We start from the raw sequence: 16744 nt of genomic DNA, 5'->3' as shown, positions 1-16744 counted from the left end.
CCACTTGAAATCTTCATAGCACCATTATAGTTCCCAAACTCATGAACATGTATATATTAGAATAATAAACTGAAAATACAGGTTTACATTTTCTTCAGAAAACTGCTGTTTGTGAAACCATTGCTATGAGGTTGCTAGAACATTTTAGCTGTTTGATATGGTGTTGCCAAAAAGCCCAAGTCCAAGTGTCTATAGGCCAATTCACACAGCATCAACAGACGCATACCAATGCTGACAGCTGACAGAGTACAGTACGTCACTTCTCAGACATTTCAAGACCTTACAAACGCCAATTCAACATGTTCAATTGGCAAAAACAAGTGCCCACCAATGCCAATAACACAGACAGGGTCGCACACTGATTCGACAAACATGTTACAGTTTGTCTGCGTCTGTCGGTGCAGTGTGAACTGAACTTATGATGTTCTGGAGCATTGTAATAAGCCCCTGAAATATGTAACAGAAGTAAAAAAAAGATGGGTTTTTTTCAATATTGTGACATCCGAGTGGAACAAATTTTCAAAAAAAAAAAAAAAAGTGGGGCGGGGATTTGGTTCTATCCATCGGTTGTTGATTGGATGGAGGAAGATCTGAATAAAAGCTTGTAGTCAATAATAAGAAAGAGGCAGGGTTTATGCAGACAAAATAACTAGAGCAAAAGGTAAAAAAAAATAAAAAATAACGTATACATGGATGAATCGTTCATAGTAAGATCAATTATCAAAAACATGTATTTAGAAAATAGATTTGGTGAACTTTCATTTCATGCTGGCTTTGTTCATTTTATAGTCCGCTAGATGAAACTCTTGTTTTTAGGAAGCATTCAGACAGCACAAACACCAGATCCTCATGTATGAGCAAGAGTAACACTGTTAGTTGCCTTAGTAAGCACCACTAATAAAATCTAAATATTATGAAACTGTTCCTCACCGTAACATAATAATAAAACCACTCTGGTTAATTACAAGTAGAAGAAAAAAATTATATTAACCTCTTCAACAATAATTTCAAGGCAACAAAAGAAGAGGTGAGGAAAAGGCACTCGTTTGCTGAAATCTGGACCCTTAAGAAGTCATGGAGTTAATTGCCTGTTGGTTTTGCTTCAGTAATTCTAATAAAGCGACGCACATTGTCACTTTCATTTACCAACTAAAGCCACACAGTAGGGAAGCCAGTCCTACTGATAAGAGAATGTAGCTGTCCTTTCTGTCCTTCTCTCTGCATTTCTGTCTTCAACACATTCACAAACACACACACACACACACACACACACAAATAATTCTCTCTCCCCCTCACATTCTCCCTCTCCGTTACTCTGACCTTTTCAAATAGGGTGGTCAATAAGGAGAGACACGTCCTGAATACCAACAGCACCCTAAAAGCGATAATCCTAAATTGGCTTAAAAGATACGGACACAAACTGTGGATAATTTGCTTTAGCTGGTTTGCTTTTCTGGAAAATTAAAATGTGGACACCGGCCTTGAGGGAAAAGCGAGATTAATGTATGGACTTGAAGGATGAACAGTCTCACATTTCTCCTGCCAGACCGTGGCAGACTGTCTACTCACCTGTTTCAGCCTGTAGTCAGCAGTGACTTGTGCCAGAGAACTTTCCAGAATCTTCCTGCTGGTCAGAGCGTCCAGCGCTGGAGATTGGGACTTGCGGGAGGAAGCTCGAGACTGCGCTTTGAGGGAAGGGGTGAGAGGGGGCGGTTTGGGGGGGAGGGGCTGAGGTGAGGAAGTGAGGGGCTTGGTAGTGGCTGATGCGGTTTTTGGAGAGGAGGTGCGATGCTGTGGAGAATGTTTAGGAGAAATGTCTCTACGTGACTGTGCGATTAGCGCTAACGGTTTAGCGCCTGCAGCCAGGCCAGTGGACTGGATGACACTGGTGTGGAGGGGTCTTTCCCTGGCTCTGCTGCCCGATAGAGATAGCAGAGGGGGTTGAGACAGGCCTGGAGGAGGTGGAGAGCGATGCAGGTGCACTGGAGGAGAGGGCTCTAAAGGTGCACTGCCCAGCAGGCCTCCATGGAAGTCTTTGGCCTCCAACAGCCTGGTCTTTTCCTTCTTACTGAGCCCAGAGTTTGGCGTCACAATCTGCGGAAACAAGAGAGAAGAGAGAGAAGTCCACTTGTTGGTTAAGGTTTAGTTAACACTAACAACAGTCATATTGTGTTTTTAAACTCTCACCGACCCTCAGCATTAAATAGGTTGTTTTTGTTACTCTGCCTTTAAGACATCCACACTTTAAAAAATAGTTAGGTCTTCTTTTAAGATTTTTGTATTTGAATTACATATAAAAATTGTCATTTGCTTTATACAGTTTTAAAAAACTAATAAACTTAATGTGATGCATATTTGTCAGTCATACCTAAATGAAATAGATAACAAACAGGTAAGATTTCTGTACACAAAAAAATAATGCCACTGTTTGTCATTATTTTCATGTATTTGATTTTATTTAAATAATCATATTTTCAAAAATGGATTTATTCAAATTGCTTAGAATTAGCATAAATCTGTCCATTGTGGAAACAATTAAATATGTTGAGTTAAAATTATGGTTAAAATATGGATAGCTGTGAAATAAGCATTATTCACTTAGATAAAATATTTGAGATTCAAACAAATTTAATAAATTTTCGATAAATGTATAAATCTGGTTATTGTGTATTTAAAACACAGTCAGTTTATTAGAACCATTACATAAATCTTATCTGTTTTTTTTTCTGTTTCATTTATGTATGACTGACAAATATTATGCATTAAATTAAGTTTATTACTTTGTTAAAACTGTATAATCCAAATGGATGGAATTTTATATGCAATTCAAATATATAATTCTTAAATTAAGGTATAAATATTTTTTGAGTGCATATGTAAATTATCTGCAATTAAGCAGATATTTTTATCCAAAGTGACTTCCAATGCATTGGAGCAATCTGGGATTAAGTGGTACACAAAGGTAGGGTTCAAACCTGCAACCTTTTGGTTTCCTGCCCAAAAACAGTAATATGTGCAGCTAATCTGAGCAGCATCTTACTTTCATTTTCTTTTTTTTCTGCCGTTCCTTTTCTGAGTCTGACTCCTCACTGTCATTACTCTGCTCATCTTCCTCGTCATCATCATCATCTTCTTCCTCTCCAAGATCATCAATATCACTGCTGCTCACTCCGTCGCTGTCAGTATCCAGCGATGATCCAGATTCACTCTTGCTTACGCCAGACCCCTCTACCTGCTTCTTACGGGCTTTCTGCATGGGTTGACACAGACGTCAATCATGACTCAATTTTAATATTTTCAACAAATAATTAAAGAGTTGGTCATATATGAGAAGTTTTTTTGTGTTTAGACTGCACACTGCATGATCGTCCCTCATATGTATGTCATGATGTTGTACCTTCTCTTTAGGTTTCTGTGAGGGTTTCTCCTGAAGCTCCCCTGTGCTGTTGCTATGGTGACTGGCCTTGCGGTCGCGGGCTTTGGTGTTGAGTGTCCGGCTGTGTTCAGGGGGCCGGAGCGCGGGGGAGGGGGAGGCAGAAGCCGAAACCGCTCCTTTAGCCGCAGATGGAGACAGTGAACGACCATTCACAGCTCCATTCACACCTGCGCACAAAAGAGTTTACATAAAGCAATCAGATGCTTTTAAACTATGCAAATTCTTGCTACAAAAGAAAATAAATAAAGATTTACATCAACATGTATACTATGTCAAATAGCCTTTATCGGGGATTTGTGGAGTTAAAACTACAAAAGATCTCCTTATAAGCCACCTTATGAATTCATCACTGGAGGCGACTGCTCAAGGCGATGATTACTGTGAGTACACCAGCCTGAAGGCTACATTACTGCTGCATTACTTTTGTTTAACTTGAAGTCTGCCTCCAAGGGATGGCATACATTTTCCAGGAGGCAGATATAGACTAGGGCTTTACAGATGATTACCTTTGGAGGCCTGACTGCTCTTGTTGGGTGTTTTGGATGTGTAAGGATTGGCCTCATGGTTGTGAAGCGGCGGGGCAAACATAGGCGGCAGACCCAGAAAAGGTGGGAAGAAGGCTGGAGAACTCCGTCCATGTGCTTCTGCTGCTCTCCACCATTCTGAGAAAAGAAAGAGTAAATTACCTCTTAACTTTAGGGTAGACAATCTAAATGAGACAACTCAAATATAAATATTTGATTATATTATTATTATTATAAATGCTTAATAATAATAACAACAGTAATTTTCTTAATAATCAAAATAATCTTATTATTATTATCATTATTGTTATACTGGTATATACTAATACAATAAAATACTGTTACTTAATATTGATTTATGAAAATTATATTTTTGCTTTATTTAGTTTCATAGGACTTATCAGGACTTTTATTGTTATCAGGACTGCGGTCATGAATAAACGGCCACAAACGTAAGCATTTTTATTGTTATTATTATTATTGTAATTATTGTTATTACTGTTTTTATCACTATTATTGTTGTCATTGTTATTATATTGTTATTATTGTTATACTGTTATATACGCCATCAAAATATAACATTTTTACTTAATATTTGTTTATGAATATTTATTCATTTAGGTACATTGGTGTCATCAGGGCTTCTGTCATGAATAAACAGCCATAAACACTGTTGTTATCATTAATAATAATAATAATTATTATTAGTAGTAGTAGTATTATAGCTATGGTTATACTGTAATATTATATTGTTATTATTGTTATACTGTTATATACGCCATCAAAATATAACATTTTTACTTAATATTTGTTTATGAATATTTATTCATTTAGGTACATTGGTGTCATCAGGGCTTCTGTCATGAATAAACAGCCATAAACTGTTGTTATCATTAATAATAATAATAATTATTAGTAGTAGTAGTAGTATTATAGCTATGGTTATACTGTAAAAAACTATTATAATATAACATTATTACTTAATATTGGTTTATGAATATTATATTTTTGTGTCATTTGGTTACATAGGATTTTGTGTCATCAGGCTTTCGGTCACACACATACCTGTGAAGGCCCCTAGTTGTGGATGAGCTGCGAGGGCAGCAGAGACCCCCAGTCCTCCTAGACCCCCAAACTCTGGGCGGGCTGTCACCGGTGATAGCAGACCAAAGGCTGGGTGGGCCATGAGCGGGTACGCACTGGGCAGAGAGGTCACTGAGCTGACGCTGAAGGGCTGGTCTCCGCCAGTCAACCCAAACATTGGACCTGCCCCATCAAACACACACACAAACAAAACACCATGACATGTTCAGCCTCTGAAGCCACATATCTGGAAATGACTATGAGCAATGCTCATGAAGCTGCATTTTCAGCCACAAAGGCCAAAGTCCAAAAAAGGAGACAGCATGAGCAATTTGTCTTTTGCACTGTTTGTCAGTAATGTGTGTTTAGATGTACACATGCGAGCAGACGTGGAGGGGTTTCCCCGCATGTCACCAGAAGTTAGCTAAATATGATGAGTTCATTTGGGGACGACTTTCAAAATGCTGAAAGTTTTCTATTAGGAGTAGGGACAGTCTATTGTATTGATAATTAAATAATAAATTCAAATTATATAATTATTTATAATAAAAAAAAACAGTCTATGTTATGCCTTCATTTAGGCCTCTTAGTAAACGTGTGTGTGAGACTCTATGAGAGACAGTTCGATGGCTGTTAATGTTAATGTAATCACAGGCTTTCCGACAGCATTTGATTAATAACTATGACCAAATGAAAGTCTCCGCGTGATAGAACAAGGAAGAAGTGGGAGAGAAGACGCCCAAAGTGCTCTGGCATCTCCACGATATTCTATAAGATATCACAGCACCCTCTCTGAGTTCGATAAATCACTTCAATCTCTTGTTTGACATTGTATAGGCTCTCGGTATACATGTAAACACAGAGCTCTTCGTATTAATCATCGTCAATCATCATCCAGATTGCATCCTTTCTGGGATCGATCTCCTCTGGCAGCGCTGATGCTGCCCATTGTCTCCTTCAGGAGTCACATGTAATTTCTAAGCCGCATATTTCATGCAAATTCAATTTCCATTAGGGAGCACAGAGAAGAAAGGCTTGAGCGCACCGTTCCGCCAGCGCAGCACCGCACCAGCGCTCTCTCTCTTGCGCGCACACACACAGAGAAAAGCGATGATGGGAAATGCAGGATTTTTGCAGATAGCTATAACTCCAGGAGGGACGGAGAGGAGGAGAGGGCCTTGACTTCCCTTTGCTGTTGTTTATGTTTGAAGACTGTAGGAACTGTTTGCTGCATGCTGATTTTTTTTGCAGGATTTTTCCTTGGAGTCCACTTTAAATGTTTGTCCACTTGAAAAGTCCAAGAAAACAGTCATAATTTAGTTTTACATGACCATTTTCCACTCTCTCTCTCTCTGACCCTTAAAAACAAGCTGTTTTTCTTACAATACCTTTAAAAAATAATAATAATAATTGACCCAAAAAATGAAAATTTTGTCATTATTTACTTCCTTTCTTGTCTGTCAAAACCCATATTGCCTATATGATATAAATGTCAGTCTGTTCCTCACACTAAATGTCTTAATAAAGGTGCGCTCATGTTGTTCTGTGAATTTCGTGCGGTCAACAGAAAGCTGTTTGGTTTGAAAGTGAAAGCTTCATACATCACTTCACTACTGACAACAGACAAATGGACCTATTTTACCAGCAAAATTTTGCTTATGTGACGACACCCTAAGACATTGAATAAAGTGCACCCTGAGTCATATTGACTGCATTTACGATTCTTTGATGTCATTTCATCTTGACACAATGCTGCTCGCCAGTCTAAGCATTTTTTTTACATTTTCCATTTATTATCCACAGAAGAAAAAAAGACACAAGGGTTGAGTAAATGATGACAGTATGGGTTACTATTCCTTGTAAAGCCAGAGTTGTACTGTAGTGTTGTAGTGAAAAATGTAGTGAAGTTATTTTATTTATTTTGAAACGAGGTACAAACTTTAACAGACAGCATGTTACATTTCCATGACTGTATTTAAGCACATCACGTCAGCTATTTTCTGACAGCCATTTAGAATCAGAACTAGTGGCGCTAGTTTTGTGAATAATCGTATAGAACATGTTCAATTCAATTTGTGATTCCATCTTAATCATCCAGACATCTCACTTACCCACTACTTCTAATTAGTGACCATTGTTTTGTTTTGATCTCTCCCCTGTGCTTCTGCGCAAAGCTGACCTCATACGTCATTCCCCCAGAACTGCTTCCAGTGTACAACAGTGAGCGCAAGCTACATTAAAGTGATTATTACATACATTATTGCATTCATGTCTTGCATTAAACAAAATACATGTGTGTAAATACATCTAAATGCCACTTCAGATGCAGCTTCTGTGTTGATTTAATTTGCTTGGTAACAGCCCAAATGTCTTATTATTCTAATTCCCTGATTAAATGTAAGAATTTGACTCAAAAGATAATGGACACTTTTAGAAAAAATGGCTTTATAAAGGTAAAAATGCCCATACAATGCAAAAATCAGTTTAAACTTATTGGAAAAGATTAATTTCTATCAGTATGAACTGACCACCACACAGAATATGAAGAATATTAAAAACATTAGGAGTCAGCTGTCTTCGGCAGTCCTTAAGGTACCAGCACAATAACACACTCAGCAAAATATCGTCTAATTATCGTTATCGATAAAATCCCATAAAATATCAAGATATAATTTTTTGTCAATATCACACACCCCTACCTGTGAAATTATGCCCCTGTAATTCAATACTGATGGCTTCAAAGCGATACCTGGGGACCGACATCTGAACTATCTTTCATTAAGGCTTATTATTAATGTAGTGAAGTTATTTTATTTATTTTGAAACGAGGTACAAACTTTAACAGACAGCATGTTACATTTCCATGACTGTATTTAAGCACATCACGTCAGCTATTTTCTGACAGCCATTTAGAATCAGAACTAGTGGCGCTAGTTTTGTGAATAATCGTATAGAACATGTTCAATTCAATTTGTGATTCCATCTTAATCATCCAGACATCTCACTTACCCACTACTTCTAATTAGTGACCATTGTTTTGTTTTGATCTCTCCCCTGTGCTTCTGCGCAAAGCTGACCTCATACGTCATTCCCCCAGAACTGCTTCCAGTGTACAACAGTGAGCGCAAGCTACATTAAAGTGATTATTACATACATTATTGCATTCATGTCTTGCATTAAACAAAATACATGTGTGTAAATACATCTAAATGCCACTTCAGATGCAGCTTCTGTGTTGATTTAATTTGCTTGGTAACAGCCCAAATGTCTTATTATTCTAATTCCCTGATTAAATGTAAGAATTTGACTCAAAAGATAATGGACACTTTTAGAAAAAATGGCTTTATAAAGGTAAAAATGCCCATACAATGCAAAAATCAGTTTAAACTTATTGGAAAAGATTAATTTCTATCAGTATGAACTGACCACCACACAGAATATGAAGAATATTAAAAACATTAGGAGTCAGCTGTCTTCAGCAGTCCTTAAGGTACCAGCACAATAACACACTCAGCAAAATATTGTCTAATTATCGTTATCGATAAAATCCCATAAAATATCGAGATATAATTTTTTGTCAATATCGCACACCCCTACTTGAGGGTGAGTAATTTATGGGCTAATTTTTTATTTTTGGGTGAACTAACCCTTTAAGGCCTGTCCTTTTTAATTCTCACACACAAAAATCCAGTACAGCCTGTATGTTTTGGGGGTTTGTTCTGATATAGACAGTGGCGTCGAAAGAAGGAAAAAAGGATGAAAAGAAAGAGCTTGAGAAGGAGAGAGGCGGATGTGAAGATAAATGAGAGGAAATATTCTCCCAAAGACCATCATCCGCTCCTGCTGGCACACACACACACACACACACAAACACACAGAGTGGCAGAAACGCCAGTTTCATATTAATGCGCTTTCAGCCGGCAATAATTAAATCAGCCTCTGAGAGGAGCAGAGCAGAATTACCGGATTACCTGATATCCTTCTTATTTTATCTTTCTCCTTCGTTCTCTCTCACCGTCTCTCTCTTTCTTCGCTTGTCCCCCACCCCCCCACCAACACACCTTCCCATGTTCTCCATCTTCTGACAAACCGAGCCATCTTGAAAAGCGGCACTGTCCTCCCCCACCTGTGTCCTCGTTCGCTCTCTTATGTGGGATGCGGCTGAAGCCGATTAATGTGCCCTCCGTTTGCATCAATCACATTTCTACAGACACATCTGACAGCCGACTTAATTGTCTGTGTGTCTGAGGGGGACGGCGAGAAAAAGTGCGAACATGTGGCCGCCGTTTGTTCTGCGAGAGGTTAAAATATTCTCTGTTTCAGCCCAGATGCACCTCGTTCTCAACCTGAACATCATCTATCGCTCTGGCACGCTTGTGGGCCGGTGATTTAGTGGGACAAAGTGTTAATTGCGTTTAAAGCGGTAATGATAGCGCTGTGAGAACCTGTCGAGGGATAGTCTCATTCTGAACGTTAATCAGCTCAACTAGGACTGAATTACCGAGGTCCTCTTGTCTGTTTAACCCAAGTAAATCACTTTTTTTTTTTAATGGATCATTCTGTTTTTGGATTTCTTTCCATTTTTTAATCACATGAGCAGGAATGCTTACTGTACAGAATATTACAGGCAATCACAGCTATAGTGATATTCAGTAATACAGCACTCTTGCTTATAAAATATTGTTTTACATAAAACTGTTCTATAAATAAAAAGTTAATATTAAGTACTAGACACAATATGGCCAGTTATTTTATTTTCGCACAGCCAACAAAAATAGTCCCAAGAGAGGACAAAGCAGGATCAAGTGCTGGAATTCTATGTAGCAATCACAGACAAGTGGAGTGATGCAAACTGTCCCAAATGAACTATTTAATGGGTTACTGAAAAACTAGCTGGCTAACTGGTCTTCAGGATGCCTAGAATAATTAGGCTGGTTTCAGGTTCATTAGTGAAGCAGAAAGAAAGGAATATGTCGAATTATTTTTGTCTTTACTCACTGTCGCAACGCAATGAGAATAATGCAAGATGATCAAAAAGAGCAACAAAAACATCTGATGTCCATGTTTGACTGTATTAAATTTAAAGACTAAACGTCTCAGAGAATTGAGTTTTATAGCATGATTTAAAGGTGTTTTTTGACCTAGCATGCATGCCCACCTGTTGTTGGGGACTCCCAAAACCAAAATATGAACCTTTCATTACCCATAATAGGGGCACTTTAAAAAAACTGTGCTTTTTACATTACTAGCATCCTTTTCTGCCTCAGAAAGTGTTTGATATTTAAGGGTCTGATGGGATTGTGGTGCACAGAATTTGGCTCAGACGCGCCCATGCAGTGGTGACTGCACAATGATGTCACTTTCACACTCATCCTCACGCTTGTGCAGACGCGTCGAGAATAAACCAGGCTTAAGTTGTATTTAACTCAGAAGGCAGACAGCTTAGTTGAACTGAAAATACAGTTACGGGATGAACAGGATTCAAGCGTTGCCTGTGCACGTCTACAGGAACATTTCATTCTAAAAACCTTTTCAGGGAAGAACAGCATGAGGAGGTTCCTTTCTAGGTCACGCTTTATGTAATTGAGGTAACTGAAAAATTTTGGCCTTTGTCACCGAGCCATGCAAATCTGCAGGCTTTGATTCTACTGACCCCAATGATTTTAGAGAAATAGCTAATGATAGGGGAAACTTTATCTCAATTCATACTGAGGAAAGACTAAGCCTGTCAAGATTATTACATAATCAAAAGCTAAACATGACGCTTTGTCGTCTTGAAATATTTTGATGGCTAAGAAAAAAAATATTAGTCTGAATTTCAAGTTATTCAATATTAACATCTTGTATTGTTGACAGTGTGAATGCAAAGTGGACTAAGACTAAAGTGGAACAAACATAATATTTTTCATGCCAATCTACCTCAGATTCCAAAATCAGCGTGATAAAATGAATACGCTTTTAGTTTTATATTTTTAGTTTTCATTTTAATTTGAGTCATTTAGCTTTAATTTATATTATTTTCAGTTTTAGTAATTTTAGTACTTCAAATTATTCTTTTTATTTCAGTTAGTTACTAAAGTAGTATTTCTCATTTTTGTGTTTTTTAAATATAAATTTTTCCATCTAATATTTATTTTTCACAAAAACAAAAAAAGACAGTCAGAAAATTATAACAGAATACAAAATAAATATTATTTTATGTAATTCTACCTCTGATTCCAAATGCAATGTGGGGGAAAATGAATTAGCTTTTATTTTTATATTTTCATATTTTAAAATGTTTAAGTTTTAGTAGTTTTTTAACGTGCTTTTGTAACTTTTAAAATATTTTGTTTGTATATCTTATTTTTATATTTATTTCAGTTAGTAGTTTAGGTTTAGTACTTAAACATGTTTATTTCACTTAACATTTCTAATTTTAATTTGAGTTTTTATCCATTATTTATATTTTATTTCAGCTTTATTTCAATAAACAAAAACTTTATTCTATCCCAATCTGATAAGAGGAGACAGACTATTATAACCAAGTCTTTAAACTAAAGTAGAACAAAAAAAAATAATTTTACATGTGATTCTACCTCTGATTCCAAATTCAATGTGGAAAAATGACTTTACGTGAAAATTAATTTGTATGACAATTAATTTTAAGCATTTATTAGTATATATATATATATATATATATATATATATATATATATATATAGTCAACACCTCCAATCAAATACTCAACTAGTTCTGCATCATGACCCATCCCTACTTGGAATGCCAATTTTCCTTATCATATTAGTTGACTGAAGCCAACTACTGTATAATAGAGAGAAATAGTGGAAAGTTGAATGGATTCAGGAAAAGTTAGAAGCCAGAATCGAAGCTGCATTACCCACACGAGCACCATGGCTCAACTTGTCAGGAGTATCTGCAGTAACCACTAAGCCACAGCTCCCACTAAAATTCGAGCTTTATATTTTATTTCTGTGAAAACTCTGAAGGGAAAAATGGCAAAAACAAAAGGTCTCCCTTCACTGTAACTCCTCTTCTCGGGCTGGTGTGGAAGTAGAGTAGTGGAAAGCCGTGTGGAATATCAACTGTTAATGAGAGTCTTGTCAGAAAACGACACGGGGCCAAAAACGAAAGCAGAGCAGACAGAGCGAATTACAAACAGGAAAGAGTCAGTGGAGCCTAACAAACTTTACAGTTTATAGAGGAGAATAGGATATTTAAGAGTGTCAGGAAGGATGGAGGGAAAGCTGTGTTATTGTGCCTGTGCGTTCACGTGTGCGCATGTGTTTATGTGAATGGGGGTGGAGAGTGAGATGACAGCAGTATTAACAAAGGCCTAGTTAATTGGTTGAGATTCATTAATGCAGCAGCTTTTCAATTTGCAGCCAAAACTGTGAGTGCTAAATCCTGGACGGTGTTTTCACATGCAGAACAATAAGTCGGTAATTACGACAGGAGCAAGTCGGTGGCTTTCTTCAGCCCTGACTGTGCCACATAAGGAACAAAACACGAGAGAGAGGCCGAAGAGATGATTTATCAGATAGAAAGACTATGGACAGTTGGAAAAGCGATTAATATAAGTTCACCCAAATATTTAAATTCTATCATTTAATTACCCACCCTAATATCATTTTAAACCTGTGTTTAAACACAAGGGTTTTCAAGCTCCAAAAAAAAAAAAAGAGAGAGGTTTCAACTGATTCTGGGTAAACATTTAATTCAGCATCAGCACTCTTGTTGTTCTCTGTGTATTGAAGTATCCTATTACTGTTTTATTTAGAAATCTTTCACAGTTCAGTGGGTGAGTGAGCTGAACAATGCAGACTGAATTGTGAATCGATTTTGTTAAGCTGTTCAGCCAATTCATTGAAAAGATTGATTCAATCACAAATCAGCTATTGCTAGTTCTGATTCTAAAAAGCCACCAGATATATGACTTAATTAATTAAATATTGTCAGAAAAAAAAAAAAATAACACAGTACTGTTGCTAGCCTGCTAAAACAGTTTTTTTTAGTCCCAAGCAAAATTATTTTTAAAGTATCAACATTATCACTTTGTTACTAAGAAATAGCTTTGCTATTGGCAGCCATGCAACTGCACTACACTAACTTTCAAGGGATAGTTCATAATTTACTAACACTCATGTATTTCCAAACCTATGTGGGGAATATTTTCAGAAAATAACTTAAAAATACTTAATTTCGGCCTTTTTCTCACATAAAGCTGTAGTTTGTCTTCAAATGACATAAAGGGATAGTTCACTCAAAAATCTAAATTCTATCATCTTTTAATTAGGGCTGGGTATCGATTAAGATGTCCCGATTCGATTTCGATTCGCAAGCTCTCGATTCGATTCTCGATTTTTTTTATTACATTCAGTGAATATAGTTTTAATACAAATGCTATTGATATTTCTAAAAAATGAACAGTAAACATCAGTTTACAAATGGTGAATTAATAAAAAGAAATTAAGAACCACATGCCTGTATTTTAAACCTATTCTTTTTTTTTTTGTATAGGGTCCTTTTTTAAACAATAATAGGGCCCTATAAAATGTTCTTAATTTTTCTGGTAATCAGGTGAAGGCATAAAACATTAATTTAATTTATCCTAATCAAATGAAAATTAAACCCTTTTATTTTTTGGCAAACAAAGTGCTGCACAACAGAGGTTTACTGTTAAAATTATAAAGAAAACAGATGTGATTATTCCTTTAAAAATAAAGATTTATTAATATTTATTAGCAGTAGTAGCATTGAGTCTTAAGACTGCTAAATAGTAATATATTCTGACAGTAGAACGTTAAACTAAACTTTTATTTTGACGGGTTGCCGTGAAGAACTTGCAGCTGCTGTGTATGTGATATGACGGTAGATTTTTCAAATGAAACGGTAAATGCTAATGAAGTGACCTCAGAGCAGCTGGAGATGACATTCGTGTTCATATCATCATATAGTGAGACGGCAGAAGCTGAAAACACCGCGAGCGTCATCCGCGCTTTAGTATGTGTGTAGTAAACAAAAAAGTGCGCCGCACCATCCGCCATTCATTCATTGCGGAAATCATGGCGCCTTATGCGTGATATCAAATGCTTCCGCAGATTTATAGTATTACTATAGCATTTCACCTAAGCATTGCAAATTGTGCGTATGGCCATGATAAGCGCTGAATGAATGACAGGCTTTCTGTTGTAACCGCGCAAGGTAAATAAGGGTGACATCTAGTGGAGAAGACTAATGATAAGATTCACATTAATCAGATCTTGTTTTAAATGTGTGCTGAAATAAATACTGTAAAAGATCGATTCGCGGCTTTTGAGAATCGATATCGAATCGACGTCATTTTAAAAAACGATTAATCGGAAAATCGATTTTTTTTTTGCCCAGCCCTAATTTTAATCACCCTCTTGTCATTCTAAACCAACAAGACTTCAGTTCATCTTCAGATTATATTTTTGATATTTTCTCATAATTTTGTCCAAGTTCACATAACCATAAATTTCACTCATCAAAAAGTTCATAAAGACATCGTAAAAGTAATCTATATGAATGGAGTGGTCTAATCCAAATGGTGTAACACTTTATTTTAAGGACCAATTCTCGCTATTAATTAGTTGCTTATTAGCATGCATATTACTAGCATATTGGCTGTTTATTAGTACTTATAAAGCACATATTAATGCCTTATTCTGCATGACCGTATTTTAGATCCCTTAATCCACCCTGTAACTAAACTTAACAACTAACTTACTAACTATTAATAATTTTAAAGTGTTACCATCCAAATCTTAAGAAGAGACAGTCACTTCATATGATTTAATTTAGTTTTATTTAGTTTTATTAATATAGAACACACGCATAGAGCACATCACATATGGTAAATGGAACCTCAACTGTACTTGCTTGACACACGAGAACCAACAAGGTCTGTTTTCACGTGTCAAGCAAACCCTTTAACAAAGAGTTATATGTACTACCTCTAAGATGCTTTTTTTTTTGTCTTTTTTGGCTCTTGACAGCTCCAGTCCTAATTCCAAAAAAAGAACAGTCTGGACACTCTGCAAAAAATCTCCCTTTGTGTTCCCCAGAAAATTTTTTATTTGAGTTTGGAACGACATGAGGAAGAGTAAATGATGACAGAACTTTCATTTTTGGCAGAACTATCCCTTTACCAGAACAGAATCTGAGAAAGTGAACACTTGTGCCTTATCAGACAAGACTCAATCAGCAGAGAAGATATGCGCTTTATCACATGTCACTCAAAGAAAAAAAAAAAGATGCTTCATCAGACAGGAAGAGAGGTCCCTGATGACATCAGTCTCCAATCTGCCACCAACCACGCAGTCTAAACTTGGAGATGAGCTCAAAGCATGCCCGTGCGACACTCGGTGGTGTGTGTGTGTGTGTGTGCGATTGTGCGTGAGTTTTGACTAAGCACTTTTCACACTGTAACAATAAGCAACCCTTGCGTCAGGGCATGAAAGAGAGTGTGTGCGCAAGAGTTCTTACCGCATGTGCCGAGCGAGGCCGTGGCTGCGTGGTTCAGGCTGCTCTTCACATTGGAGGCTGCTGTGGATGAGGAACAGGAAGAGGAGGAAGATGACGATGCAGAGGTGGCGGTGTGGACGGAGGCCGGGGTGGTGGAAGGCGAGGCCAGCCGTTCTCCAGACTCCATATCTGTCAAGCACAATCCAATCGATAATTAGAGCGAGCTCTCGCACACACACACAGCCTGCCACTCTTCCTTTCACATTTCACTTGCCATGAACAATATTTCTATTTAACACCAGTCATTCTCCTTCACACACACACACACACGCACACGTCTGCTTGCAAGATGAACCAACCCCACAAGCATATTTCTACAGGACCACACATTAATGTCCCGTTTGGGCAGAGGGTTTGTTCGGCTTGTCACGTTAACCATTCATTCACTGTTTAGACCTCCTTCAATATGATAGAAGAGAGACACACTCACAGACTTTCGCACACACACACACACACACGCGCACACAAAGTGAGCAGCACACTGATTTACAAGACTATTCACAGCCATTTTTACACCGCGTAAAACAAGCGTTCTCACACTTGATGTGCTTAACAGGCAAATTATTCCTTTAACTGTTTCTGTGGAGATTTCACAGTTTGGAGAGACGCATATTAAAGACAGTCGCACACAGCCAACATATACACACACAAAACCCCACAAGCAATCTCGAATTTCTTTTTCTCTCCTCAAAACATACCATATCCGCACGTACTTTAAACGCCTGAAAATACGATTAGCAGCCGTCAGTGTGTGATTCAAGCAGAAAAAAACTTGACTGCTGAAGACAAGTGAACTGTTTATGTGTTTGGAAATCTTCAGCTTGGATGCTAATCTCACGAGTAGATTTCGCTGTGGGAAGCGGCAGAGAGTGCCACGGTATAGCACACATAGCTTTGTTATTCTGTCATTATATATAAACACTCGTGGCCTGTCCCCTGAGCGGCTCTCCTTCTTGTATGTCTCTGCTACACACACACACACACACACACACACACAAACACACATGCAGGCAAACACACACCGATTAGATCTCAGAGATGGAAACGTCCACAGAATATCAACTAACAGCCCTCACCCAAGAGCAATGCCGAAAAACACACACACACACACACACACACACAATGAAAGTGTCTGCAAATTGGCGTAAACAGC

General features: G+C 37.4%; 1 protein-coding gene across 1 annotated transcript in view; it reads right to left on the bottom strand.

Moving 5' to 3' along the window:
• Positions 1-1461: 1461 nt before the first annotated feature.
• LOC107660002 (bromodomain adjacent to zinc finger domain protein 2B-like) overlaps positions 1462-16744 on the bottom strand; it is a 45730-nt gene continuing 30447 nt past the window's right edge. The window contains exons 3-8 of the mRNA XM_016449133.1: positions 15553-15720; positions 5026-5226; positions 3943-4098; positions 3398-3603; positions 3041-3250; positions 1462-2094 (exon numbers count right to left, since the gene is read on the bottom strand). Of these exons, the coding sequence (XP_016304619.1) occupies positions 1462-2094; positions 3041-3250; positions 3398-3603; positions 3943-4098; positions 5026-5226; positions 15553-15718 (1572 nt within the window). The 5' untranslated portion in view covers positions 15719-15720. The remainder of the gene's footprint in view (positions 2095-3040; positions 3251-3397; positions 3604-3942; positions 4099-5025; positions 5227-15552; positions 15721-16744) is intronic.

The sequence above is a fragment of the Sinocyclocheilus anshuiensis genome, unplaced genomic scaffold (assembly GCF_001515605.1).
Source record: "Sinocyclocheilus anshuiensis isolate Anshui unplaced genomic scaffold, SAMN03320099.WGS_v1.1 scaffold55, whole genome shotgun sequence".
Taxonomy (NCBI): domain Eukaryota; kingdom Metazoa; phylum Chordata; class Actinopteri; order Cypriniformes; family Cyprinidae; genus Sinocyclocheilus; species Sinocyclocheilus anshuiensis.
The sequence above is the reverse complement of the archived record's forward strand: the minus strand, read 5'-3'. Positions and strand labels throughout refer to the sequence as shown.